The following is a 27,508-nucleotide window of genomic DNA, read 5'->3' as shown; positions in this document are numbered from 1 at the left end:
GGTGTTAATCTAACAGAACTTGCACAGGACTTGTAAATGAAAACTACAAAATGCTGGATGGAAGACCTAAATAAATGGAGAGTCATATAGTGTCCATGATTTGGAAATTAACATAGTACAGATGTCAGTTGTCCTCAAATTGATAAATGGGTTTGGCACAATTCCTATCAAAATCCCAGCAAGATATTTTGTAAATACAGACAAGATTTTCTTTTTTCTTTTTTTTTTGGCCATGCTGCATGGCTTGTGGGATCTCAGTTCCCCGACCCTGAACTGAACCCAGGCCCCTGCAGTGAAAGCCCAGAATCCTAACCACTAGGTCACCAGGGAACTCCCTAGACAAGATTATTTTAATATTACAAGGAAAAATAAAGGAACTAGAATAACAAACAATTTCCAAAAAAAGGTAGGAAAAGTCAATCTACCCAATTTCCTGACATATTATGTAGCTATAGTAATCAAGACTGTGTAGTACTGGCAGAGTGGCACACACATAGATCAACGGAACAGAAGAGAAAACCAAAAATGAATATGCCCTGCTGATTTTTGATAAAGGTACAAGAGCAATTCAGTGAAAGAGAGATAGCCTTTCCAATAAACCCACTGACATGGCCGTACAAGGAAAGTTAGGAAATACAGTCTCTGACAGGACAGTCACTTATCAGAAACAAGCCTACACTGTAGAAGAACAAATTTAGGAAGAACAGCTAGTCTTCTCTCTCGTGTGTATTGTACATGCTACTCATATTATTCCTGCAATCATCAGAACAGCCCTATGAAGAAAGTACTATTATAATGTTCATTTTATAGATGTTTACTTTCTCTACTAAAAGGTTAAAACAACATGCCCAAATAGCTAGTAAGTAACTGAACTGAATTTTAAACACAGTTGTGCTTGCTCCCGATGATCTGAGATTGTTAGATTACAATAAAATAGGCAAAATATTTAATTGGTTTGTATAGATCATTCAATTAAATAATTCATGTATATTAAAGAGTTCAGAACATACCACCCCAAAATATGTTGCTCTGATATACTATTTTGACTTAAGGCAGCGTATAGAAGAAAAACACTGACCTTCCTTCCTTTTCTTAAAAGTGAGATAAAATTCCCATAAGAAAGTTGTCCTCCCTATGCCAGAAGGAAAACAACATTCTCATCACTAAGGATAAGAAGTTGAGATAAAGAGAATTCTATACAAACAGACCTTGTTAAAATAATTCTTATCTTCCTTTAACCTCCCCACATAGTTTAGTCACTTCTCCACAATAGGCACTATTGTCTCTCTTTTTTTTCAACCTAATATAAAAGCAAGTAGGTTTTCTCTATTTCTTTGGGTCTTCATTCCCTTATGAAGGAAAACTTGTATTAAAAACTTGTATTACATAAATTTGTATGCTTTTCTCCTGTTGATCTATCTGTCTCATGTCAATTTAATTCTCATGCCCAGCCAAAAAAACTAAGAGGGTAAGAGTTTGCCTCTCCTACAATATACAAAAAAAAATTTATTTATGTGTGCTACTTATATTTTTTGATCTTCTGAATATATAATGTAAAACCAGTAACAGAAGAATATAGAATTTTTACCTAGTAAATTTTGGATTGTTCAGAAGATCATTACCCAACTTACTGATTTTTCAATTTAAGGTTTCCTTCCTTCTTACCATTTTGAAGCTTAACAAATTTGAAGGAAAAAAGACAGGAAACAATTGATCATTTTACTATTTGTTTGTAGTTCTAGAAAACTGTTTTATAGAGAGAAAATAGTTAAGAGCAAAGTTAAGTTGTTAACAAGGTAAATGGACAATATTCTTCAAAATTATGACAAAATTGGTTTTCACGTTTAATAATCTAGTAGTTTCAATTTTGCCACCAAAAAATATTTTCTGTAGAAATAACTTATTCTGATGTTACGGTCTTTCCTGGAGTTGTGATATCTTCCCTTGATATTATAATATCTATACTCTACAGTAAACTGTACACTTGAAAGCAACCTTGCAGCCAATGAACCCACCCTTATACTGTGGAAAAGCCTGAAAAACACCTTTACTATGAATGTTAAACTTACTCCTTGCAATAATAAGGTATAAACATCCAAAAACAAGACCTTATTCAAAGAAATGAGTGCCCATGAAAAGGACATTTTGGCGAGCAAAACAACTTACAAAACTCAACATTAAAGAAGCAGCCAGTGTAGGAGTGTTCCCTTTTCTCCACACCCTCTCCAGCATTTAATGTTTGTAGATTTTTTGATGATGGCGTTCTGACTGGTGAGAGGTGATATTGATGGGAATGTAAATTGGTACAGCCACTATGGAGAACAGTATGGAGGTTCCTTAAAAAACTAAAAATAGAGCTACCATATGATCCAGCAATCCCACTCCTGGGCATATAACTGGAGAAAACCATAATTCAAAAAGATACACGCACCCCAATGTTCATTGCAGCACTCTTTACAATAGCCAAGACATGGACTATGTCCATCAACAGAGGAATGGATAAAGAAGATGTGGTACATATATAATAAAATAATGCCATTTGCAGCAACATGGATGGACCTAGAGATTGTCAGAGAAGTCAGAGAAAGACAAATATCATATGATATCACTTATATGTGGAATCTTAAAAAATGGTACAAATGAACTTATGTACAAAACAGAAATTGAGTCACAGATGTAGAAAACAAACTAATGGTTATCAAGGGGGAAAGAGGGGAGACATAAATTGGGAGACTGGGATTGACATATACACACCACTATATATAAAAGATAACTAATGAGAACCTACTGTATAACACAGGGAACTTTATTTGGCTCTCTGTAGTGACCTATATGGGAATGGAGTCTAGAAGAAAGTGGATATATGTATATGTATGGCTGATTCACTTTGCTGTACACCTGAAACTAACACAACATTGTAAATCAACTGTACTCCAATTAAAAAAGAAAAAGCAGCCAGTCTGTTGTACAAGACAACTCATCACAACCTGGATGATACGCTCCACAATACTGATACTAAATAGGGGTGGGTGAGATATAAAAATGGCGGATTAAGAAGTGTCAAAAAGAAATCTTGCATTTTACTTCGGTAGGATCTGTGAAAGAAAAGTTTTAATCTTGATACAGCCAAGAATGCATGAACTATACATAAACAGATGTTGTGTTTAATATTAATAACCAATTTAAATCAAATTGGAGAAATCTGATTTCTTTTAAAATTTAAATCTAATGAAATAAAAGACATTTTAACTAAAAAATAGGGCTGGTGTGTCATTAAAATGTAATTAGTGTAAAGCCAAGTTAAAGCTAGAGATTATAAGAGTTTAAGAGTTTAATTTTCAATGCCAAAATACAAAAGAAATCACAAGCATTACTGAATTCAACAGAAGGAATTTAGTACTAATCCTAGCAAACATGCATAACAAATCAATTTAGGCATAAAAGCCAGGTGGAAAAGCTTTCTGTTTCCTAGACAGGAATATGTTACTAGGCAATACCACTTCACTGACAATCTTCCAGTAATTTTTAATCCGATGAAAAGATAAACCCACAGATCAGTTTGGCTTCAAATGTCTGTTACGATTTTTTGCTGGCTAGTAAGCAAAAATATTGTAGAATCACATTAAATCAATTGCAGATGAGAGTTTGGATTCAGCAGAATTGTTAAACTGAGAGCTAGTAAGGCACTTAAGTCTTAAAGGATCTCAAATTAATTCATTAGCTGATCATAATTTATTCCAGTAGCAAGTAGGCTTATAAAATATAGACCTAATTCATCTAATAGCATTTCTGATTCTGCACTTGCACCACACACCCAGATCTAAAATGCACATTTTCCTTACCAATGTCCTAACAACCACAATCTGTAATTCCTTACAAAGCAATAAAAAGAGTAACCAATATAGCTTTACAGATGTACCCACAATATGGTAACTTGGTATATTAAAATTCATCATAACGTAATTAAGTGAGTAGAAAATAGTAAAGGCAGGCTCCACACCAATGCAGGAGCAACAGAGAAGACCCACAGGATCTAAAATCTCCAGGAAAAGGCCATCAATAACCCCTCCTTACTGGGAAGACAAGGATGGGCTCAGCATAGCAAAGGAAGCCAAGAACAGCTAGCATGGCTGAAATAAGAGCACAATTTTAAAACAAGCACAGTCCAGGAAAAACATAATAGGGTACCAGGATGACAAGGGAGAAAGTGAAAATTTAGTATTAGGCAAATAGGTCATCAGAAGCCCAAAGTTAATGCCAGGTTACCACGGAAAACAAGTTAATCACACAATCACAAAGCAATGTTACGTTTTTACAGCACAGGATACTGCCAACTTCTAGGTAGGGGGAGATCCTTCCTAATTTTAAAATAGGCCAGCCCCTCTTCTGGAGGGTGGAGTAAGCACAAGTCCCACTGGAAGTTGACTTCATGTTTGCAGGAGATTTTCATGAATTATACAAGTGCTATACATGTTATAACTCATCAATGGAAATCTGTTAGTTTTACAGGAAAGCACAGTGAAAAAGACTGAAAAAGTAAATCAAAACCATGGATCCACAAACTCTAACATGAACAAAACAAAGCAAATCTTTTCCCTTTCTTAAAATTAGTTCTGTTGTTTTGTATCTTTTTTTTAAAGACATATAAAGAAAAAGATTCTCAAAGCTTGTCTTTTGCACAATTTTCAAAATTATGAACATTTACTTTCTTTATTCCGGTTATCCAAAGTCACAGTTAAGGAGATCACAAATTTAGACATCTTACTACAAGAACATGGTTTCTTCCGTTGATTTTAAATGGCTCTGATTTCCTCAGCTGGCAAGACCTACATTGTCACTCACAGGCTTAAAAACAGACGTAATGCCACAACATGGGCCACAAATTTTATATAACTCTTACTCCTCGTCTGCTGGAAGCACATACTGTATGCACTGGGTATGGGCCTCCATTTTTGTTCTATTTTCCAGCATGTCCTTATGTAGGGGGCAGCTTTGCCATCTAGTGGTTCTCAAAATGTGATCCCTGCATAAGCAGCATTGTCCTGACCTGGGAACTTATTAGAAATGCAGACGTACCAAGTCAGACACTCTGAAGGTATAGCCCAGGAATGTGTATTTTAACAATCCAGATCCAGTGATATGGATGCTCACTAAAGTCCGAGAACCATGACTGGGAGCAAGATCTCTGAGGACAAGAGAATATCACAATAACCATTCTCCTGGCCATGAACAAGGGGAATGTTATCTGAAAAGCTTATGATTTTAATTTTCAGTCCAATTCTTCCTTAATCCTTCTACTCCAAACCTGCATCATCTTAAAAAGGAAGTCATTAAGGTATTAAATTCTCAAGTTTTGACTTTTTGGTCTTAATTTCCCCTACCCTCTCTCACATAATTTTTAAGAGCATTCCTCATTGGAAAACATGCAAAATGGAAGTAAAAGGGTATATGGTGAAAGTAAATCTCCCTCCCATCCCAGAATCTCAGTCTTTCTTCTTAGGGGAAATCACTGTCAGTAATTTCTTATATATTCTTCTAGAAATATTCAACATATGTACAAATATATGGATATGGCCTTTTTGTTTTTAAGGAAATAAGAACATACTATACCATCTATTCTATGCCTTGCCCAATTTCTAAATATTTACTGTAAAATATAAAATGTATATGTTTTATGGCAAAATATATAACAGATATGCTCAGTTTTATAATATTAAAGTGAACATATATGGTAACCTCCACTCAGGTCAAAAAAAAAAAAAAATCAGAACATTGCCAGGACCCTAGAAGCCCTCTGGGTGTGCCTCTCCAATCATCACCCTCTCTCCTCTCAGAGACTACCTGACTTTGGAATAACCTTTTCCATGTATTTCTTTTTTCTTTACTACCTACATATTCATTCTTGAAAAACACAGTTGACTTTTGCCTATATTTAAACTTATGAATAGCATTATATGGCTTCTAACTTTCTATGTCTTATTTTGTTCAACTTCAAGATTGTGAAATTCATCCATATTGTTGTGTTCAGCTGTTTGACAGAGAAGGAAGAACATGCCACATTGTAAACAGAATCTCTGAATGGTAGAAGTGATTTTTAAAACAAACATTTTTCTGTATTCCTATATTTTATGTAATGCATATTACTTCTGTTAATACAAGAGAAATTCCAATAAACGTTACTAAGACAAATTCCCGGCTAAAACTCAGCATGACCCACCTCTGTATCTCTTTGATGTCTATTCCTTAAAAGGAGCATTCTGGTATTTTCAATGCCTAAAGAACACAGTTCCTAAAGAAAACATTCAACTTTAATTACGTATCAATGTAAGATCTTAGAGTGATGACTTTTCCTAAAGATCTCAGATTGGTTTTATATATATTACCCAATTTATCCTCACGCTATAGTTGTTAAGAATTTAAGGCATGTGTTTTGAATCACATTAACTAATAGCAGTCAGGTTAAATGAAAACTATCATCATACAAAGCCAAACACCATAAAACTCATACTGGAGATTTCATCTTCTTTTTTTTTTTTTTTTTTTTTTTTTGCTGTATGCAGGCCTCTCACTGTTGTGGCCTCTCCCGTTGTGGAGCACAGGCTCCAAACGCGCAGGCCCAGTGGCCATGGCTCATGGGCCCAGCCACTCTGCAGCATGCGGGATCTTCCCAGACCGGGGCACGAACCCGTGTCCCCCGCATCGGCAGGCGGACTCTCAACCACCGTGCCACCAGGGAAGCCCCTGGAAATTTCATCCTCTGACTCAGCCTAATGCGTAAGTAAGATTTGGCTTAAAGTTTGCCTGCCCTCAAATCCAGGATACTCTAAAGAATAAAAATAAAGAGTAGAGAATCTGGGCATAAATCAATACCAAAAATCTCAAGATACACTTCAAGCACATCTGAGCTCTCTCCAGTCTGTTTAAACTAAAATCCTTTATTTTATATATATATGTATATATAAAACTGAACCACTTTGCTGTACACCAGAAACTAACACAACACTGTAAGTCAACTATACTTCAATAATGAAAAAACATCCTTAAGATTATCCTGAAGAGACATTGCAAACCAGTCCTTTGATAACTAAGCTATTCCATGATGACCACCATGAAAATGGCTGTGGAGAAATAACTTCCCACTTGGCACACACAAGCCACCGTACAGAGGTATAGTCGATGTAAGGTGGTAATAGGTTACAAATGAACTAACCACCAAAACAAGCAAGACCTTTGAACCACAGACTTTCTAGAGTAGGAAAGATGTGCGAATATGTAGAAAAGCAGGGTACCACTTATTAAACAACTCAAAAAGTAATTACAGCGATCATGTGCCTTCAGCATTTTTTCATAAGTATCTACTGCTCCCGTCTTTTAACATGTCATTTGCAAACCCAAGCTTTCCACCTTTGTAAGGTACCATCTTTTCATTAGATATGTGCCTTTTTTCTTCCTCATAAGAATCAACTGTAATCATATTGTCAGAATTTCAGCATTTATAATCCGTCATGTAACATGAATCATCTTTCAAAGTCTTACCACACGAGATCATGTGGCTTTTCATTTTTAAAATATTTCCTGATGAAGTAACACGATGTGGCCTGAATCCCTGGACCCCAGCTCCACAGAGATGGGTCCAGCTCCTGGGCTGGAGGAAGGAATCAGCTGGAAGAGCAGAACCACAGCCTAGTGGAAGCAAGTCCTGTCTTCCTTCTGTCACTGTGCAATTACATGGGCATTTTTGCAGAGGAGGAGTTAGGAGGAGATACATAAACCAGTACCAGAGATTCCTCCAAGGCAGAAGAATGGGAACACACTGTCTTTGCAAACTCTTTGAGACAGGTTTTCCTCAAGTCTAGACCATTTCTAGCTATGCTCAGCATTAGTTATGACATCTACAATGACATGGCCCTCTAACAGTCATATATGTGAAAAATAAGCAAGGGGAGTGGTATTTTGTCATCCAAGTTCTGCATTTAACCTTGAATTGATCCTGTTCCTCCCCAAAGACTCTGTGCATATCTAGAATCTAACAGGTCAACAGATCAATATCTCAAAGGCAAATGTGTCAAGTTGCTTCAATAACATCATTCCCTGAAAGGTGACTCCTGAATCCTAATATACAAAAAAGTTGGAAAAAAGGAATGGGAAAATGAAGTTTCCAACTTATTTTCAAATAAAATAATCCTCCTGCCAATAAACATCATCCCTCAAGTAATATACATACAGGATGTCCCACAAGTCTTAGTGCAGTAACTTAGAAGTATAAATGCTCCAAATGTATAATAAAATATGATTTGAAAGTTAATTATATAAATTTCTTTTTAAAATACTTAGCAAAACATAAACTTTATGATTCAAAATACAAAAAATGGAATAACTATAAAAGAAGTTTAAATTAATTTTGTAAATGATATTTATTAAGTTTGTTGCATTTATAGTCCTAAAGTTTACAACTACACTAAGACTTCTGAGAGATCTTAGAAGTCACCTTCCTTAATGTTACACTTCTTCTAGCGCTCTTTCAATGAAAATGGGTTTCATTCTAATCTCACTAGAGAGAAATGTCAATCTAAGGACTGCCTAGCCACAGATAAACTCTTCTGTTATTTTTGTTAAACAACTGCTAAATAGAAATAAACAAGTATTTGAGATGCTACTTTGGTAAAGCAGAGTGCCCTGGATACCCAAATCTTCCATCACTCCAAGAAATTCTCACCAACCTGAAATCTAGCACAGGGAACTACCCCTGTAGAGTCATACGAATAATTGAAAACCAAAAGGTGACTCTTCCTTAACCTTCCCCATGGTTGCTATTAACCTGCCACAGAGAACAAGCTAGGAATCTTCCACTTGGTATAAAATTTCCTAAGGCCAGCCTCTGATAAATGCAGATCACCAGAGGAAATGCAGGGTGTTCCCTGTCCGCAAAATTTCTAATAAATGGTTCTCAAACTGGACATTAGGTGTTCATCAGGACAACCTGGGGAGACTATTTAAATGCTTATTTCTGGGCTCTAGTCCAGACTTACTAAACTAAGTTCTGAAGTTAGGGCCCACACATATGCATTTTAAAAGTCCCCCAAGTGGTTCTGGTGCACACTAAAGTTTGAGAAGCACTGTCTAGCATACAATTACACACCAGCACTGATTTGGGTTCGAGTACCACATTCCTACCATGTTAAGGTCTTAGGATGCTTTATACCACTTGAGGGAAACTGCTACATTGGCGGTCCCCAGTGAATCATGATCCCTGGTATTCATGCCTTTGTGTAATTCCTCTCATAATGATTTGGCCACAGGACTAGACTTAGCCATTGGGACATTAAGGCATGATGCAAGGAGAGGCTTGATTAGCACTTGCACAATGAAGATTGTCTTGGAATGCTCCTTTTGGAAGCCAGCAACCATGCCATAAAGAAGCTTAGGATAGACTACTGAATGGTGAGATGCCATGTGGAAAAAGTCTCTGAAGGATGAGAAACTATCTTGTACATTTCAGTTCCAGCACAGCTCCCAACTGAATGAAGCCACCCAAGTGACCCCAGGTATATACCACAGGAGAATTCCCAACTGAGCCCAGGTAATACACAGAATTGTGAGAAACCATTTTTAAGGAACTAAGTTTGGTGATGGCTGTTATAAAGCAATAGATAACTAAAACACAACTACTTCAGGTTTTTAAAAAATGTGTCATGTGATATAATCTCTAAAACTGCTACTGTTAATAGCTAACACTTTATTGTATACTTACTATGCAAATTATTCCAAGTGCATCACATGTATTAACTTATTTATGACGTAGGTTCTGTCACCTCCATTTTGCAGATCAAAAAAATGAAGCTTTAGGAGGTCAAGAAATGTCTTCAAGGCCACATAATTAGTGTCAAGCCATAGAATTATAACAGTCATTCCAAACATTATATCCTATGATCATCCTTGCCAGGTACTGTAGGATTTTCACTGAACTCTCTGCCATTCTTTTATCTATATCCTTGTTTCTTCTAATTCAGACATTTGAGTATAGATAGATCTTTTGCTTGTACTACACTTCACTAGGCTCTGAAGAGAGCCTACGATTCCTGATGCACACATCACAGTTGCTAGGTGCTAGTGCTTTGGCTGCCTAGCAACAGATGTTTCTTTATTCCAGTCAGGTGTGAAGAGCAAGCCCTGTCTTCCAACAATAAAAGACACAGTGATTTCTCATTGATTAAAAAAAAAAAAAAAAACTATAATCATAAAGGCACACAATTAAGCCTGGAATAAATCTATTCAATCCTCCTGCTTTCACATAGTAACATTCAAACAATCAAAACTACTCATCCTCTAAATGTCTGCAAGGAGACATCAACCAGGACCAACTTTATCCATTAAGAGGACTTCTTAACTCTAAGAGTTTTAGACACTGTATTACAGTGCTAGAAATGTACAATTAGAATGTGTGCATTTTATGTTACGTAAATTATACATCAATAAAGTTATTTAAAGTTAAAAAAGAAGGACATTCTCATACCAATAACTTGGAAGATGGGAAAAGAAGATTTCAGTGGCAGCTTAAAGCATTCTAAAGTCTTTGCCTTTGGAAAAATTTGGACAGAGTGAACAAGTTTAAATTTTATTAATAAAATTTAGAGTTAAGTATATATGCTAAAATTTAGGCAGAACTAATTTAAAAATATACACTCTATAACAGGTCAGGAAACTTTTTCTGTAAAGGGTCAGACTTTAGGTTTTACTCTTTTGAAGTTTTACTGTATCTGTCACAACTACTCAACCCTACTACTGTAGCAATAAAAGCAGCCATAGATAATACATAAATGAGTATGGCTGTGTTCCAGTAAAACTTTATTTATGAAACCAGGCAGATGACCCGACTTAGCCCAATGGCTATAGTCTGCTGATCCCCTGATCTAGGACTTTCAAACTAGCAGATAAACAAAAGAGAAAGAGGGCAATAAAGAAAAATTTGTCCATCCAACAGAAGGTGGAAAGGGGTGGGGGTTTAAGAGCAGGGGAAAATAATGAAAAAAAACCTTTAAGAAAGATCAAGAAATCCAAATCAGTTATCACAATAAATGGCAATGGGTTAAATTCAACTATTCTAAGACTACTAGATTGGATTGAAAAAGCAAAAATTCCTTAAATAGGAATGAAACAAAATTCAGTCATAGTGATTATAAGATATATATTATAAGCAAAAGGCTTAAAAAAATTGGGAAAAGACATGCCTCCCTTTAAGGTAAACAACAAAAAACAATTACTGGGACTAAAGTAAGACTAATGTAAGGAGCAAAAAGATAATCACACACAACAAAGCCTCAGGACATACAAAGCAAAAGCAGTCCAAATTAAAGGGAGAAATGACAAATTCATAATAATAGATAATTTTAATGTGGAAGAATTTAACAAAGTTTTTTTCAGAAGCTGATTATCCAAACAGACAAAAAAAAAAAAATTCAGTTTGGACAACAGGTTTGAATCAATAGCTATTTACATGTAAAGGGAGAACGATGCAACAATATCCTTCCTTTCAAACACACACTGGAATTTTTTTTTAATGAGCCATGAGTTAAGTCACAAAGGACATCAACAAATTTCAAAGAAATATCCATCATAGAGACCATATTCTCTGACAATGTTCAGATACTAAAGACTCCTAAATAACACATGGGCTAAAAGAAAAATTATGAGGAGTACAAAATATTTTTTAAAGTATGACAATGAAACAAATACTGTTCCTGTAATCAGTTTGTAATCTAGTAGAGGAAAAAGACAATGATCACTCAAAAATTAATATATATTATGCATTGTAGCTATAAATATATATGTACATATATATATACACACATACATACTAATTATACAATATATAATAGCAAAGCGTACTAAGGGCTATAAAAGAAAAGCACAGCATGCCAAGAGAACATGTCACTTGGGGTTTCTCTGAGAAAAATTATATTTTGGGGGCTGGGGGAAGGAGGAGGGGATGCACATCCCAGGCAAAGGGAAGAGCATGTAAAAAGGCCCTCAGGAGAGAAGGAACAAGGGGTATTAGAGAACTGAAAGGCAGGCAGCGGTGCTGGAGTGCAGGAGCAAGGGACAGAGTAACCTGATACAAATGGAAATAAATTACACCTAGGAAAAGGAGATTCTTGAAATATAAAAATAGGATAAAAGAAACAAGAACTGTTTTAGTCAAATTAAACATCCTTAGAAATATAAAAAGCATTATTCCCATTTAACTGGAAAAGTTCTAAGGAAGTATTCTAAATTTACAATTCTCAATAATTTGTTATTCATCTCTTAACTGCCATTACCTTGTCCAGAACAGCAGTCATTTCTCCAGGTCCCATCTTAAACCATAAGTATGTTAAGATTTTTTAAGGTATTAAAATCACCCTTCATACCTATCAAGAACATCTTTCCACAATCAATTGACCTCAATATTCATGGAATGGCACAAATAATTCCAGCTGTAGAATCAAATAGCCCTGGATTTCAAGATGTTACCTATCCCTTCTAATTCTTAGATTCCACATCTGTAAAATGGGGTTAATAATCAAATTTGATGATGGGGATTTATAGGGTCTAAGTGATAATGTATGAATGAAGAATGGTATAAACGAAGACAAACTTGGTGCAAATCTCAACTGCACCACTTAAGAGCTGTGTGACTTTGAGCAAGTTACTTAACATCTCACTGCCTAGGTTTCCTCCTCTGTGGCATATGTTTCAAACAGTACCTACCTTTACAGTTTTAAGAATTAAATAATTCATGTAAAGTACTTATCACTCCATAAATAAGAACTGCAATTAGTAATAAAATTTTTTATTGTTGTTCTATACTTAAGAAAAGTACTTTCTAACAGTCTCATTAACAAGATTTGAGACCTTCTTCCACTCTGCCCTCAGTCAAGTCATTAAAACTGACAATCCTAGGGACTCTCATTTTCCTCTAAGGGTTATTGGACGTTGGAAAATATTAACAGGTAAACTTTCATTATTTCTAAAAAATTTTTTCAGTAGCGTAATGCGCAACTACTTCGTTAGGACCATTAAATATAATCCTTCCTGAAGATTGGGATTCTTTTGTAGAACTAACAGAACTCTTGAGATTCCTTTTAAGTCAATAAATTAGTGATTTCATTTAAAGTTCCCACAACTTGCAAATTCATTAGATATTTTTACTGCCTATAATTTTGCATTTCAAAATGCATGCTAAGTTCCATAAAAAATCAGGGTCTTATATGTAGTTCAATGTATTTGGTGCATCTGTCATAAATTAGCTTCAACTCCTTCAGATAGAATAAAACAATCACAAAACTCCAAAACTGTGACATTCTAAGCAAAACTGGGCCACTCCAAGAATTTTTACTGAAATTGAGTTAGATTTACAATGTTAAATCCAATCTCTTTATTTATAATTAACATACAATCTATATTAGTTTCAGGTGTACAGCAATTCGACTTTATGAAATAATCACAATAAAACCAGTTATCATCTGACACCATACAAAGCTGTTACAGTATTACTGACTATATTCCCTACATGTACATTACAACCTCCTGACTTATTTATTTTATAGCTATAAATTTGTACCTTTTAATCCCCTTCACCTATTTTGCCCATACCCCTATGCCCCTCCCTTCTGGCAACCACCAGTTTGTTCTCTGAATCTATGAGTCTGTTTCTCTTTTGTTTATTTGTTTTTTAGATTCTACATGTAAGTCAAATCATATGTAAATCCAATCTCTCTACACCAAAAAATGTCACGGCTCTTCCATAGTATCCCAGAAGCTGAATTACTTGAAGGAAATCCAATACAAAAAAGCTGGGAACTTAACCAATTCAATCCGCCCAAATTCAGGGGGGTTCCACAGGGTGGACTGTCTCTTCTAGGGCTCTTGGCCTACCTAGCATCAAAACTACCATTCAGGGTGGAAATTAACACTCTCAAAGAGGTTCTGAGTAAGAATAGCTCAATTTTTAAAAGTGAGGAACTTGATAAATATGATCTTGCTGAAGATCTAGTCCTGTTTCAGTTAGTGTATCAGAGACCATTCTGGCATTAAATTTATAAACTGGCTAACATTCTAATAAGTAATTTGCTTCCTATTTAGTTAAATGTAAACAGACAACCTCCAAACTGTCTCTATATATCTTTTAAACATCTAAAATTGCTTTGAAATAGCTTCCATGAAAATAGAAATGTTACAGCCAAAACACAACATTGAGATACAGAATATAACTTTCTTTTATAAGAATTTTCAGTACAGTTCCACAGAATAATAGAATATCTGGGTTTAAAGGCTGAGAGGAAACTTTTTAAACCATCGTGACTCATTGTACTGAGGAGGAAACTAAAATCATACAATGCAGTAAAATCGTTTAATGCAGAAATCTGTTATAAGAAAGGAAAATTTCCAACAAAACTTCAGGGTTCTAATACTTCAAAAGGCTAATTTTTTTGGCCATTACAAGTGCAAAAGCAGCTCTCCCAGATTTGGCTACCACCTCCTGCCCAGTGCCAACCGTAATGGATGATCAGAATATGTAATTGCTGATCGCTGCTGAATCGACTAGATGGAAGCAATGATCCCACTTCATGGGCTTAAGTTAGACCCAGACTTTAAGAAAAATAAAATATTTTGTTCCTTACACACTAATAGGGATTTTCCTTCTCTCTGTGGATGATGGATTTTGTTAGCATTTTAAACTATTGCTTTGTTTCTAAGGAGTCATTCACCTTTACTTAAAAATTAAAAGATGATGATATTGGTAGTAGTAGTGGTAGTAGTAATAGAGCAGTAATCATAATAGTAATAATGTCTAACACTTATGTAGCACTTCAGTAAGTGCTGGGCACTGCTTAGGACATTAATCTCTACATTTAATCATTTAGTTATCTAACCATTACATAAAGTGCATTTAAACCTTACGATTACCTTGTGAAGAAGGTATACTATCATTCTCATCTTATAGATGAGGAAACATGGTACAAAGAGGTTAAGTAATTTATCCAATATCCTCATGGCTAGTAAGTAGCGGAGCCAGAATACAAACCTATACAGCCTGATTTCAGAGGAAAAATAATTCATTTCATCAATGGAATTAAACTAACTACATATAAATAATACTAAGGACATCAAAAACAAACACATTGCATAATTTTTAAGTTCGAAAAAAAACAGAAAAATTCACCTTGTTTTTCTTCCCTTTTAAAACCTGAGTCCCCAAAAGACAAAATATATTTCAATCTACATATGTAAAAAGACTGCAAATATCCTAGGATATCCTGTTATTTTCTTCCACCATCTATTCCACAAACTAAGCTCTTTTTTTCTAGCTCTCTTAGAAGTCAGAAGTGAATCACCGCATCCATGTAAATTAACTAAAGGACTAAGAATTAAGGCCGCCTACATCCACATGACATTATCATTTGTGCCAAGAAATTATTACCCACAAAGATAAAGCTGTAAATCATTAAATAACTTCATTGTTCACTTCAGGAACCTCCCAAAAGTTCATTTATCTCAACAATAGTCTATTCAAACAGTTCACAATATTCCCTCAACTGGGCAAATAACTCACTCATCAAACAAAATACTTTTAAGACTTGGTTAAAATCCTTGCCTCACTGTTTCTACTAATTCTAAACTATTATATCATAAATGTTGCCCCATTTCAATCATATCACCGCATTGACAGACCCACCTTACATATCTCAAGGTCACACCTGAAATTCTACAATATCTGCCCGTGACCTCTCCATTGTGAAGTCCACTAAGACTCCATCCAGGTGTGATCTCCTTACTGTAGTAGGCAGTAAACTCAGTCTTGCTTAATCAACAAGCCATTCAGGTCTTCTTTGGGGGAGTGGACAATCAACAGAAGGTAACACTCCCTGTTCCATTTCAGCTGCTCTCTTCATAACTCCTTTTTAAAAAATCTCTTCTTCTAGACCACAGGTGAAATTAAATATACCAGGAAATCAGATCATTATAGAAAAAGAAACATAAACCAGCAATTGAAAGGGGGCCAAGTAAAGCTAATAATAAATTCAACATGAAACTTCAAACTATATTTAATTGTAACCACAGTTTAAGCTGAATTGGGTTAACTACACATTTCAGAATGGTTTTAAAGCATCCCTAAAATTGAGGTTTAAAAAGAAACAAGGAAAAAATGCCCTGAAATGTCAAAGTTTAATTAAAGTATTCTGCCATCTGATTAGATTTAACAAAAATTTCTTATACTTTAACTCATATGCCTCTACTGTTACATATCAAATATGGGTATATGAAATATAGTTTTAATCTTTAAAGACTAAAAATTATTTAAACCCATATAATATTTAGAAAATGAAATTTTTAAAAATCCATTCATTCATCTATTATTTAGTATATTCTAGTTTTTTAAGGATGATCTTTTAAATTATACCCCATCCCATTTCCAAAAGGATTTGGGATGGCTGACAAAAATACATTGAGCAGACTAAAACAAACAGATGAAGGAAAATGAAGAAAAAATGTACAAACTCTCTCTCTCTCTCTCTCTCTCTCACACACACACACACACACACACACACACACACACACACACATCAGTCAAAGAACTTTGTTTCAGATACAGAGAACCAAAAGAAGTTTCTATAGCTTTCTCAGAAAGGGCATACTGCAGATATGGTAGATATTGTTCTAGATTAGGAGTGCTGTTTAAGTGAATTAAGTGAATCACAGTCATGTGGTTGGGAGGAGAGGAGGCAGAGTAAGTCAAGGAATCAAGACCAGTAACAAGACCAGTAAGCATGACCATAATCAGCAATCCAAGGAACACCTTTTAGAAATGCTCAGATACAAACAGAAAGATACAGATTCAGATAGATTTTGCCCTCATATTATGTCACCTTTATTCATGTGCCTTCAAAAAAAATGAATGAAAATATTAAAATTATACTTTAATTTCTATATATAAAATATATCAAGAAAAAACAAACATTAACAAAATAAGCTCCTATTAGCAAAATGTATTGGCTATATTGTATTCAACACAGCACTTACCTTCGCTGATGGCATGGGGCTTAACAATGCAACAAGTAGTACAGCTGGTAAATTTAGCAGTGTTTGCTGGCCCACAAACTCCACTCGAAGGAAAAAATAACTCCATTTCCTAAAGACAGAAAGAAATGACTTTGGCACATGTAATCTTGTTACAAATCTGTAAAACAACTCAGGAAATGTGCACAGAACACTATTATCCAGGTACTTCAGAGAGGAGCTAAGGCAGAGGATATGGGGGAAGTGTCTGCCTCAGGAAGGCCCCAGAGGGTCCTGCTCCATTACAATCTCTTCTCAAACTCCTAGAATATTTACGTGAGAGGAGAACTATGCAATTACTTTTAAAGTTTCACAACGTAAATTCTTTTCTTCAAATTTTCTAAAAATGCTTTTTACAAAGACTAACTGAACCTTGTTTTAAGTCTTAAAAGAACATATAAAGAAGTATTAAAGCAATGACAATATGTATCATTCTGTCTCAGGATTAAAGCTGAGAATGTCTTAACATATTTTGAATATTGGAAGTAATCAATACAAAGTTCTTATTTTACCCAAAGCATCAGTTTATGAGACACAGGTCCAATTTTAAACTTTTCATTAAAATATGTAAAATTCAATTAAAAATTAGGAAATCTTTATAGAAACAGATTAGTATTCAAGAATCAGAGCTACAGTTAAAACTAATTAACTACATATAGTGCTAAAGTCAAATCACATGAACCTTATTTTATAACCAGATTCAGGCTGTGCTATTTGCTTTGCACATAGTTCATTAAAATAACCACCCAGCAATTTGAACTAGCCACAAAGATGGCCACACTAATCAGTAAACTATTTAGACATATGCTTTCCTGCTTCTAAGCTTTTACTAGTATTATTTCTATTCCCTACAAAGCCCTCTGTTCCAAAGAACCATACCAACGTGTAAAGGGTCACTTTAAATATTATCTCCCCCAGGAGCCCCTTTTGATGCACCCCAATCAGTACACTGTACTCCTCCAAAGTTGTGGTTATTTTGGTAATTGCCCCCCATGAATTATAAATTTGAAGAAAAGAACTAACTTGCATAGCCGTGTAGGTCCTTTAGCATCTAAAACAAATAGCTCAAAGTAAATACTCACTTTTCACTGAATTTAAAAATTGAAAGATCGTAGGATGTCTTAGTGTACCACACTGGTGTTCATTAAAAAAAAAAAAAAACGATCTCGGGAAGATGAGGAAAGGTTCAAATAGTAGCGTATATACTTGAGTGATTCTGGGGTTAATGACACTTTAGAATTAAAATGTTCCATTCCTTAGACAAGTATCTTTCTATCGTATTGCTGCCTTTGCTTATTACTCTTCTTGATCAGTAACAGCAACTACCGCTTGTAGTCCTGCACCAGATGCTTTGATTACATGTTCTCAGAGAACGTGTAAGGTACAGGTGAAAACTCAGATACCTACAGGGTCCTGGTAGGTAATCAATGAGTGAATGAAGTAAACCTGGTGTGACAAGAAGGCAGGGTAGAGGGTTGCAAACTGGAAAGGGCGTGTCCCGTCTACAGTTCCCCTTTCTCTGCTTCCTTTGCAACAAAACTCCTCAAAAGAGATGTCTTTATTCTGTCTTTACTTCTTCTCTTCCATTTCCTCTTAAACTTACAACTAATTAGGCTTTCATTCCACAAAGGCTATTCATGAAAATCCCTAATCACCTCCACGTTGCCAAGTACCCTGGATAATTCTCAGACCTCACCTTACCTGACCCAACAGCATTTGACACAATTGATCCCTACGTCCTGGAATGCTTTCATCACCTGGTTTTCTTCCCACTGCTCCTTTTCAGTCTCCTTTGATGACTTTCTCCCCTTTGGCAGAGCCCTAAGTACTAGAGAGGGGTCTAGTACTATCTATTGTCACTATTCTACCTATTGTCACTCTCTTGTTGAGGCCCTCAAGTCCCATGGCTTTAAATGCTACCTGTATCCTGATGTCTCCTACATTTTAACCTCCAGCCCAACCTCCTCCCTAAATTCCACATCCATATCTACCACTTACAGACATTTCATATTTAAAACATCCAAAACAGACTTCGAATTTCCACTGTCTCCCATAAATCTGTTCAGTCCCACCCTTTTCCTTACCCTTCAACTGCGTAAGCCAAAAATAAATAACAAAAAACAAAAGCAAAGAACACAGTGGTTCTTGATCCCTCTCTACCTGTCCAATCTATCAGGAAATTCTTTAAAATATAACCAGAATCCAACCACCTACCTCCACATCTGTCACCTTGGTCCATGTGACATGCCACCACCATCTCTCCCTTTAATACCTGCACTAACCTCCTAACTGATCTCCCAGTCCAACTTTTCCCACAAGTACCCCTACCCTGCCTGGTCTATTATTAACACAGCAGTCAGAATGAAACTAATAAAAACAGATCATGTCACTCCTCTGCACAGAACCCTCCACGACCTCCTATCTCATTCAGAATGAATTTCAAAGTCCTAGGTATCCTAAAAGGCCTTATGTGACCCGGGCCCTGGCTATATCTGACCTAATCTCCAGCTATTTCCATGAAACACATCTCTGCCCCAGCATCACTGGCCTCACCTCCTCACTGTTCCTTGAACATAGCAAATATGCTCTCACCTCAGAGTTTTTGCATGTATTGTTCCCTTACTTGCTGGAACACTCTTTCCCCTAGACATTTGCTTGGATTTCTCCCTCACTTCCTTCTGATCGCTCCTCAAACCAGATATTATAAGGACTTTCTATATGCTATATTTAATAACATTCAACACCTCTACTCCACACACAATCCTGGTCTTTTTCTATATCCTTCCCCTGCTGTATTTTCTTCAGAGCAATTACTAATAGACATCAGAGTTATAGGTCTATTTATTTACTATCTGACATGCCCCCCATCAGAAAAGCTATAAGCTCCATGTGTCAGGACTTTGCGTTTTTCACAGTAGCTTCTCAATAAATAGTTTGGAATGACTGAAATTCAGAAACATTTTATTTAACATATGTAGAATTTATATGGACACAGACACTCCAAAAGATTAAGAAACAAGCCCTTGCAAGTTGGCAAGTGGCAAAGTGATGATTCAAATCCAGGTCATACTGATTCCGAAGTCCTGAACTTTTTCTATCACCTTTCTTTCAGACGTAAAAAGCTATGCTAGAGGGGAGACCTTCAAGATGGCAGAGGAGTAAGACGTGGAGATCACCGTCCTACCCACAAATACATTAGAAATACATCTACATGTGGAACATGGGGTTTGCTTTCTGCATCTAATTTGTTTCTGATTTTCTGCTTATCTTAGTTTAGTATTTACAGTTTATTACCATTGGTAGATTTGTTTATTGATTTGGTTGCTCTCTTCCTGTGTTTTTTTTTAATATATAGATATATATACATTTTTCCTTTTTCTCTTTTTGTGACTGTACATGTATATGCTTCTTTGTGTGATTATGTCTGTATAGTTTTGCATTTACCATTTGTCCTAGGGTTCTGTCTGTCCTTTTTTTTAGTATAGTTTTTAGTGGTTGTTATCATTGGTGGATCTCTTTTTTGCTTTGGGTGCTCTGCTCTTTCTTTTTTTTTTTTTTGCTTTCTTTTTTTTTTCTTTGCGGTACGCAGGCCTCTCACTGCTGTGGCCTCTCCCGTTGCGGAGCACAGGCCCCGGACGCGCAGGCTCAGCAGCCATGGTTCACAGGCCCAGGCGCTCCGCAGCAAGTGGGATCTTCCCGGCTCGGGGCACGAACCCATGTCCCCTGCATCGGCAGACGGACTCTCAACCACTGCGCCACCAGGGAAGCCCTTTTTGCTTTCTATTTAAATTACTTAATTTTTTAAATTCTTACTAATTATTTTTATTTTTCATAATTATTTCTTATTTTAATAACTTTTATTTTATTATTATTTTTCTTTCTTTCTTTCTGTTTTTCTCCCTTTTCTTCTGAGCCATGTGGCTGACAGGGTCTTAATGCTCCAGCCAGGTGTCAGGCCTGTGCCTCTGAGGTGGGAAAGCCAAGTTCAGGACATTGATCCACCAGAGACCTGCCGGCTCCACATAATATCAAATGGCAAAAGCTCTCCCAGAGACCTCCATCTCAACACTAAGACCCAGCACCACTCAACGACCAGCAAGCTACAGGGCTGGATACCCTATGCCAAACAACTAGCAAGACAGGAACACAACAGAGAACACAACCCATTAGCAGAGAGGCTGGCTAAAATCATAATAAGGTCACAAACACCCGAAAACACACCACCGGATGTGGTCCTGCCTACTAGAGAGACAAAATCCAGCCTCATACACCGGAACACAGGCACTAGTCCCCTCCACCAGGAAACCTACACAACCCACTAAACTAACCCTAGCCAATGGGGAAAGACACCAAAAACAACAAGAACTACAAACCTGCAGCCTGAGAAAAGGAGACCCCCAAACACAGTAAGATAAGCAAAATGAGAAGACACAGAAACACACAGCAGATGAAGGAGCAAAGTAAAAACCCAGCAGACCAAACAAATAGGAAATAGGCAGTCTACCAGAAAAAGAATTCAGACTAATGATAAAAAAAGATGATCCAAAACTTGGAAATAGAATGGGGAAAATACAATAAACGTTTAACAAGGACCTAGAAGAACTAAAGAGCAAACAAACAATGATGAACAACACAATAAATGAAATTAAAAATTCTGTAGAAGGAAGCAATAGCAGAATAACTGAGGCAGAGGAACGGATAAGTGACCTAGAAGATAAAATATGGGAAATAACTGCCACAGAGCAGAATAAAGAAAAAAGAATGAAAAGAATTGAGCACAGTCTTAGAGACCTCTGGGACAACATTAAACGCACCAACACTCGAATTATAGGAGGCCCAGAAGAAGAAGAGAAAAAGAAAGGGACTGGGAAAATATTTGAAGAGATTACAGTTGAAAACTTCCCTAATACGGGAAAGGAAATGGTTAATCAAGTTCAGGAAGCGCAGAGAGTCCCAACAGGATTAATTCAAGGATAAACACGCCAAGACACATATTAATCAAACTATCAAAAATTAAGTACAAAGAAAAAATATTAACAGCAGCAAGGGAAAAACAACAAATAACATACAAGGGAATCTCCATAAGGTTAACAGCTGATCTTTCAGCAGAAACTCTGCAAGCCAGATTGGAGGGGCAGGACATATTTAAAGTGATGAAATGGAAAAACCTACAACCAAGATTGCTCTACCCAGCAAGGATCTCATCCAGATTTGACGGCGAAATAAAAACCTTTAGAGACAAGCAAAAGCTAAGAGAATTCAGCACCAACAAACCAGCTTTACAACAAATGCTAAAGGAACTTCCCTAGGCAGGAAACACAAGAGAAGGAAAAGACCTACAATAACAAACCCAAAACAATTAAGAAAATGGTAACAGGAATATACATATCAATAACTACCTTAAATGTAAATGGACTAAATGCTCCCGAAAGACAAAGACTGGCTGAATGGGTACAAAAACAAGACCCATATATATGTTGTCTACAAGAGACCCACTTCAGACCTAGGGACACATACAGACTGAAAGGGAGGGGATGGAAAAAGATATTCCATGGAAATGGAAATCAAAAGAAAGCTGGAGTAGCAATTCTCATATCAGACAAAATACACTTTAAAATGAAGACTAAGACTATTACAAGAGAAAAAGAAGCAAACTACATAATGATCAAGGGATCAATCCAAGAAGAAGATATAACAATTGTAAATATTTATGCGCCCAACATAGGAGCACCTCAATACGTAAGGCAAATGCTAACAGCCATAAAAGGGGAAATCGACAGTAACACAATCATACTAGGGGACTTTAACACCCCATTTTCACCAATGGACAGATCATCCAAAATGAAAATAAATATGGAAACACAAGCATTAAATGACACATTAAACAAGATGGACTTAATTGATACTGATAGGACATTTCATCCAAAAACAACAGAATACACTTTCTTCTCAAGTGCTCACGGAACATTCTCCAGGATAGATCACATCTTGGGTCACAAATCAAGCCTTGGTAAATTTAAGAAAATTGAAATTGTATCAAGTATCTTTTCTGATCACAATGCTATGAGACTAGATATCAATTACAGGAAAACATCTGTAAAAAATACAAACACATGGAAGTTAAACAACACACTACTTAATAACCAAGAGATCACTGAAGAAATCAAAAAATACCTAGAGGGCTTCCCTGGTGGTGCAGTGGTTGAGAGTCCACCTGCCGACGCAGGGGACACGGGTTCGTGCCCCGGTCCGGGAAGATCCCACATGCCGCAGAGTGGCTAGGCCCGTGAGCCATGGCTGCTGAGCCTGCGCTCCGCAACGGGAGAGGCCACAAAGGTGAGAGGCTCGTGTACCACAAAAAAAAAAAAAAAAAAAACAAAACCTAGAAACAAATGACAATGAAAACACAATGACCCAAAACCTATGGGATGCAGCAAAAGCAGTTCTAAGACAGAAGTTTATAACAATATAATCCTACCTCAAGAAACAAGAAACATCTCAAATAAACAACCTCACTTTACACCTAAAGCAATTAGAGAAAGAAGAACAAGAATAACCCGAAGACAACAGAAGGAAATAAATCATAAAGGTCACATCAGAAATAAATGAAAAAGAAATGAAGGAAACAATAGCAAAGATCAATAAAACTAAAAGCTGGTTCTTTGAGAAGATAAACAAAATTGATAAACCATTAGCCAGACTCATCAAGAAAAAAAGGGAGAAGAAACAAATCAATAGAATTAGAAATGAAAAAGGAGAAGTAACAACTGACACTGCAGAAATACAAAGGATCATGAGAGATTACTACAAGCAAATCTATGCCAATAAAATGGAAAACCTGGAAGAAATAGAATTCTTAGAAAAGCACAACCTTCTGAGACCGACCCAGAAAGAAATAGAAAATATAAACAAAACAATCACGAGCACTGAAATTGAGACTGTGATTAAAAATCTTCCAACAAACTAAAGCCCAGGACCAGATGGCTTCACAGGCGAATTCTATCAAACATTTAGAGAACTAAAACCTATCCTTCTCAAACTCTTGCAAAATATAGCAGAGGGAGGAACACTCCCAAACTCATTCTACGAGGCCACCATCTCCCTGATACCAAAACCAGACAAAATGTCTCAAACAAAGAAAACGACAGGCCAATATCACTGATGAACATAGATGCAAAAATCCTCCCCAAAATACTAGCAAACAGAATCCAACAGCACATTAAAAGGATCATACACCATGATCAACTGGGGTTTATCCCAGGATGCAAGGGTTCTTCAGTATACGCAAATCAATCGATGTGATAAATCATACAAACAAATTGAAGGAGAAAAAAAATATCATCTCAAGAGATGCAGATAAAGCTTCCAACAAAATTCAACACCCATTTATGATAAAAGCCCTCCAGAAAGGAGGCATAGAGGGAATCTACCTCAACATAATAAAGGCCATAGATAACAAACACACAGCCAACATTGTTCTCAATTGTGAAAAACTGAAAGCATTTCCACTAAGATCAGGAACAAGACAATGTTGCCCACTCTCACCACTATTATTCCACATAGTTTTGGAAGTTTTAGCCACAGCAATCAGAGAAGAAAAATAAGTAAAAGTAATCTAAATTGGAAAAGAAGAAGTAAAGCTGTCACTGTTTGCAAATGACATGATACTATACACAGAGAATCCTAAAGATGCCACCAGAAAACTGCTAGAGCTAATCAATGAATTTGGTAAAGTAGCAGGACACAAAATTAATGCACAGAAATGTCTTGAATTCCTATACACTAATGATGAAAAAATCTAAAAATCTAAAAGAGAAATTAAGGAAACACTCCCGTTTACCATTGCAACAAAAAGAATAAAATACCTAGGAATAAACCTACCTAAGGAGACAAAAGACCTTTATGCAGAAAACTATAAGACACTCATGAAAGAAATCAAAGATGATATCAACAAATGGAGAGATATACCAGGCTTGTGCAAGTTTCCTGATGGGAGGGACTGGTGGTGGGTAAAGCTGACTGTTTCTCTGGTGGGCAGAGCTCAGTAAAACTTTAATCCGCTTAACTGCTGATGGGTGGGGCTGGGTTCCCTCCCTGTTGGTTGTTCGGCCTGAGGCAACCCAACACTGGAGCCTACCTGGGCTCTTCGGTGGGGGTAATGGCAGACTCTGGGAGGGCTCATGCCAAGGAGTACTTCTCAGAACTTCTGCTGCCAGTGTCCTTGTCCCCATGGTGAGCCACAACACCACCACCCCCCGCCTCTGCAGGAGACCCTCCAACACTAGCAGGTAGGTCTGGTTCAGTCTCCCCTGGGGTCACTGCTCCTTCCCCTGGGTCCCAACGTGCTCACTACTGTGTGTATGCCCTCCAAGAGTGGAGTCTCTGTTTCCCCCAGTCCTGTCAAAGTCCTGCCATCAAATCCCACTAACCTTCAAAGTCTGATTCTCTAGGAATTCCTCCTCCCATTGCCAGAGCCCCAGGTTGGGAAGCCTGACATGGGGCTCAGAACCTTCACTCCAGTGGGTGGACTTCTGTGGTATAAGTGTTCTCTAGTCTGTGAGTCACCCACGCAGCAGTTATTGGATTTGATTTTACTGTGATTGCGCCCCTCCTACTGTCTCACTGTGGCTTCTCCTTTGTCTTTGGATGTGGGGTATCTTTTTTGGTGAGTTCCAGTTCTCAATGATTGTCCAGCAGCTAGTTGTGATTCTGGTGTTCTCACAAGATGGAGTGAGAGCACGTCCTACTCCACCATCTTGGTTCAGGACCTGTTTTGGTTCTTTCACTTGAGTTTACTTTTTTAAGTTTCAATGAAAAACTTTGCTAGGATTTTGACTGGAATTGCACTGAACTTATAGATCAACTTGGAAAGAACTGACATCTTTATGATACTGAATCTTCCCATACATGAACATGTATATATGTTCATTTATTTCTTTTCTTACTGCCTAAAATAAAATTTATAGTTTTCTTGAAAAAGATCTCCCACATCTTTTCTTAGGTTCATCTTAGGTGTCATATAGTTTTTCACCATTGAATGGAAATCTTTTAACTCTGTATAAAATAGATAACTAATGAGAACCTAGTATAGCACAGGGAACTCTATTCAATGCTCTGTGGTGACATGAGTGGGAAGGAAATCCAAAACATAGGGGATATATGTATATGTATAGCTGATTCACTTTGCTTTACAGTAGAAACGAACAACATTTTACAGCAACTATACTCCAATAAAAAGTAGAAAAAAAATGGGAATCTTTTAAAATTATATTTTCTAATTGGTTATTTCACATATATCAAGAATACTAATGATTTTTATATATTGATATACGCAGTATAACATATAGATTTGGGAAGCACCATGAAAATGAAACAATAATATCAATATATAACATCTATTAAATACCATATTCCAGGCACTATGCCAAGCACTTAAATAATTTCACTTAATCCTTAGAAGAACACTATGATGTACTTACAACTACTACCTCATATTACAGACCAGGAGACTGAGAGCAATAATAGTAGCAGACAAAGGAACAAAGCCTGTACAACACCAACACTACCAAAGGATAGGTGAAGGGAAAAAATGCCAGTTAATAAGACATAGGGGCCGGAGGGGGAAGATGGCAGAAGAGTAAGATGCAGAGATCACCTTCCTCCCCACAGATACATCAGAAATACATCTACACGTGGAACAACTCCTACAACACACCTACTGAACGCTGGCAGAAGACCTCAGACCTCCCAAAAGGCAAGAAACTCCCCATGTACCTGGGTAGGGCAAAAGAAAAAAGAATAAACAGAGACAAAAGAATAGGGACGGGACCTGCACCAGTGGGAGGGAGCCATGAAGGAGGAAATGTGTCCACACACTAGAAGCCCCTTCGCGGGCAGAGACTGCGGGTGGCAGAGGGGGGGAGCTTCAGAGCCGCGGAGGAGAGAGCAGCAACAGGGGTGCAGAGGGCAAAGCGGAGAGATTTCCGCACAAAGGATCGGTGCCGACCAGCACTCACCAGCCCAAGAGGCTTGTCTGCTCACCCGCCAGGGCGGGCGGGGCTGGGAGCTGAGGCTCGGCTTTGGTTGGAGCGCAGGAAGAGGACTGGTGGCGTGAACACAGCCTGAAGGGGTTACTGCACCACGGCTACCCGGGAGGGAGTCCGGGAAAAAGTCTGCACCTGCCGAAGAGGCAAGAGACTTTTCTTCCCTCTTTGTTTCCTGGTGCACGAGGAGAGGGGATTAAAGGCGTTGCTTAAAGAAGGTCCAGAGACAGACGCGAGCCACGGCTAAAAGCGCGGACCCCAGAGACGAGCATGAGACGCTAAGGCTGCTGCTGCCGCCACCAAGAAGCCTGTGTGCGAGCACCAGTCACTATCCACACCCCCCTTCCGGGGAGCCTGTGCAGCCCGCC

General features: G+C 37.1%; 1 protein-coding gene across 4 annotated transcripts in view; it reads right to left on the bottom strand.

Annotated features, from left to right (window-relative positions):
- NME7 (NME/NM23 family member 7) overlaps positions 1–27,508 on the bottom strand; it is a 268,015-nt gene that overhangs the window by 170,429 nt on the left and 70,078 nt on the right. For all 4 annotated transcript variants that reach the window (XM_004269733.4, XM_049715937.1, XM_049715933.1 and 1 more), the window contains one exon: positions 17,062–17,170. In XM_004269733.4, the coding sequence (XP_004269781.2) occupies positions 17,062–17,170 (109 nt within the window). The remainder of the gene's footprint in view (positions 1–17,061; positions 17,171–27,508) is intronic.

The sequence above is a fragment of the Orcinus orca genome, chromosome 1 (assembly GCF_937001465.1).
Source record: "Orcinus orca chromosome 1, mOrcOrc1.1, whole genome shotgun sequence".
NCBI classification, from domain to species: Eukaryota; Metazoa; Chordata; class Mammalia; order Artiodactyla; family Delphinidae; genus Orcinus; species Orcinus orca.
Note: the sequence above shows the minus strand (reverse complement) of the source record. Positions and strands in the feature narration are given on the sequence as shown.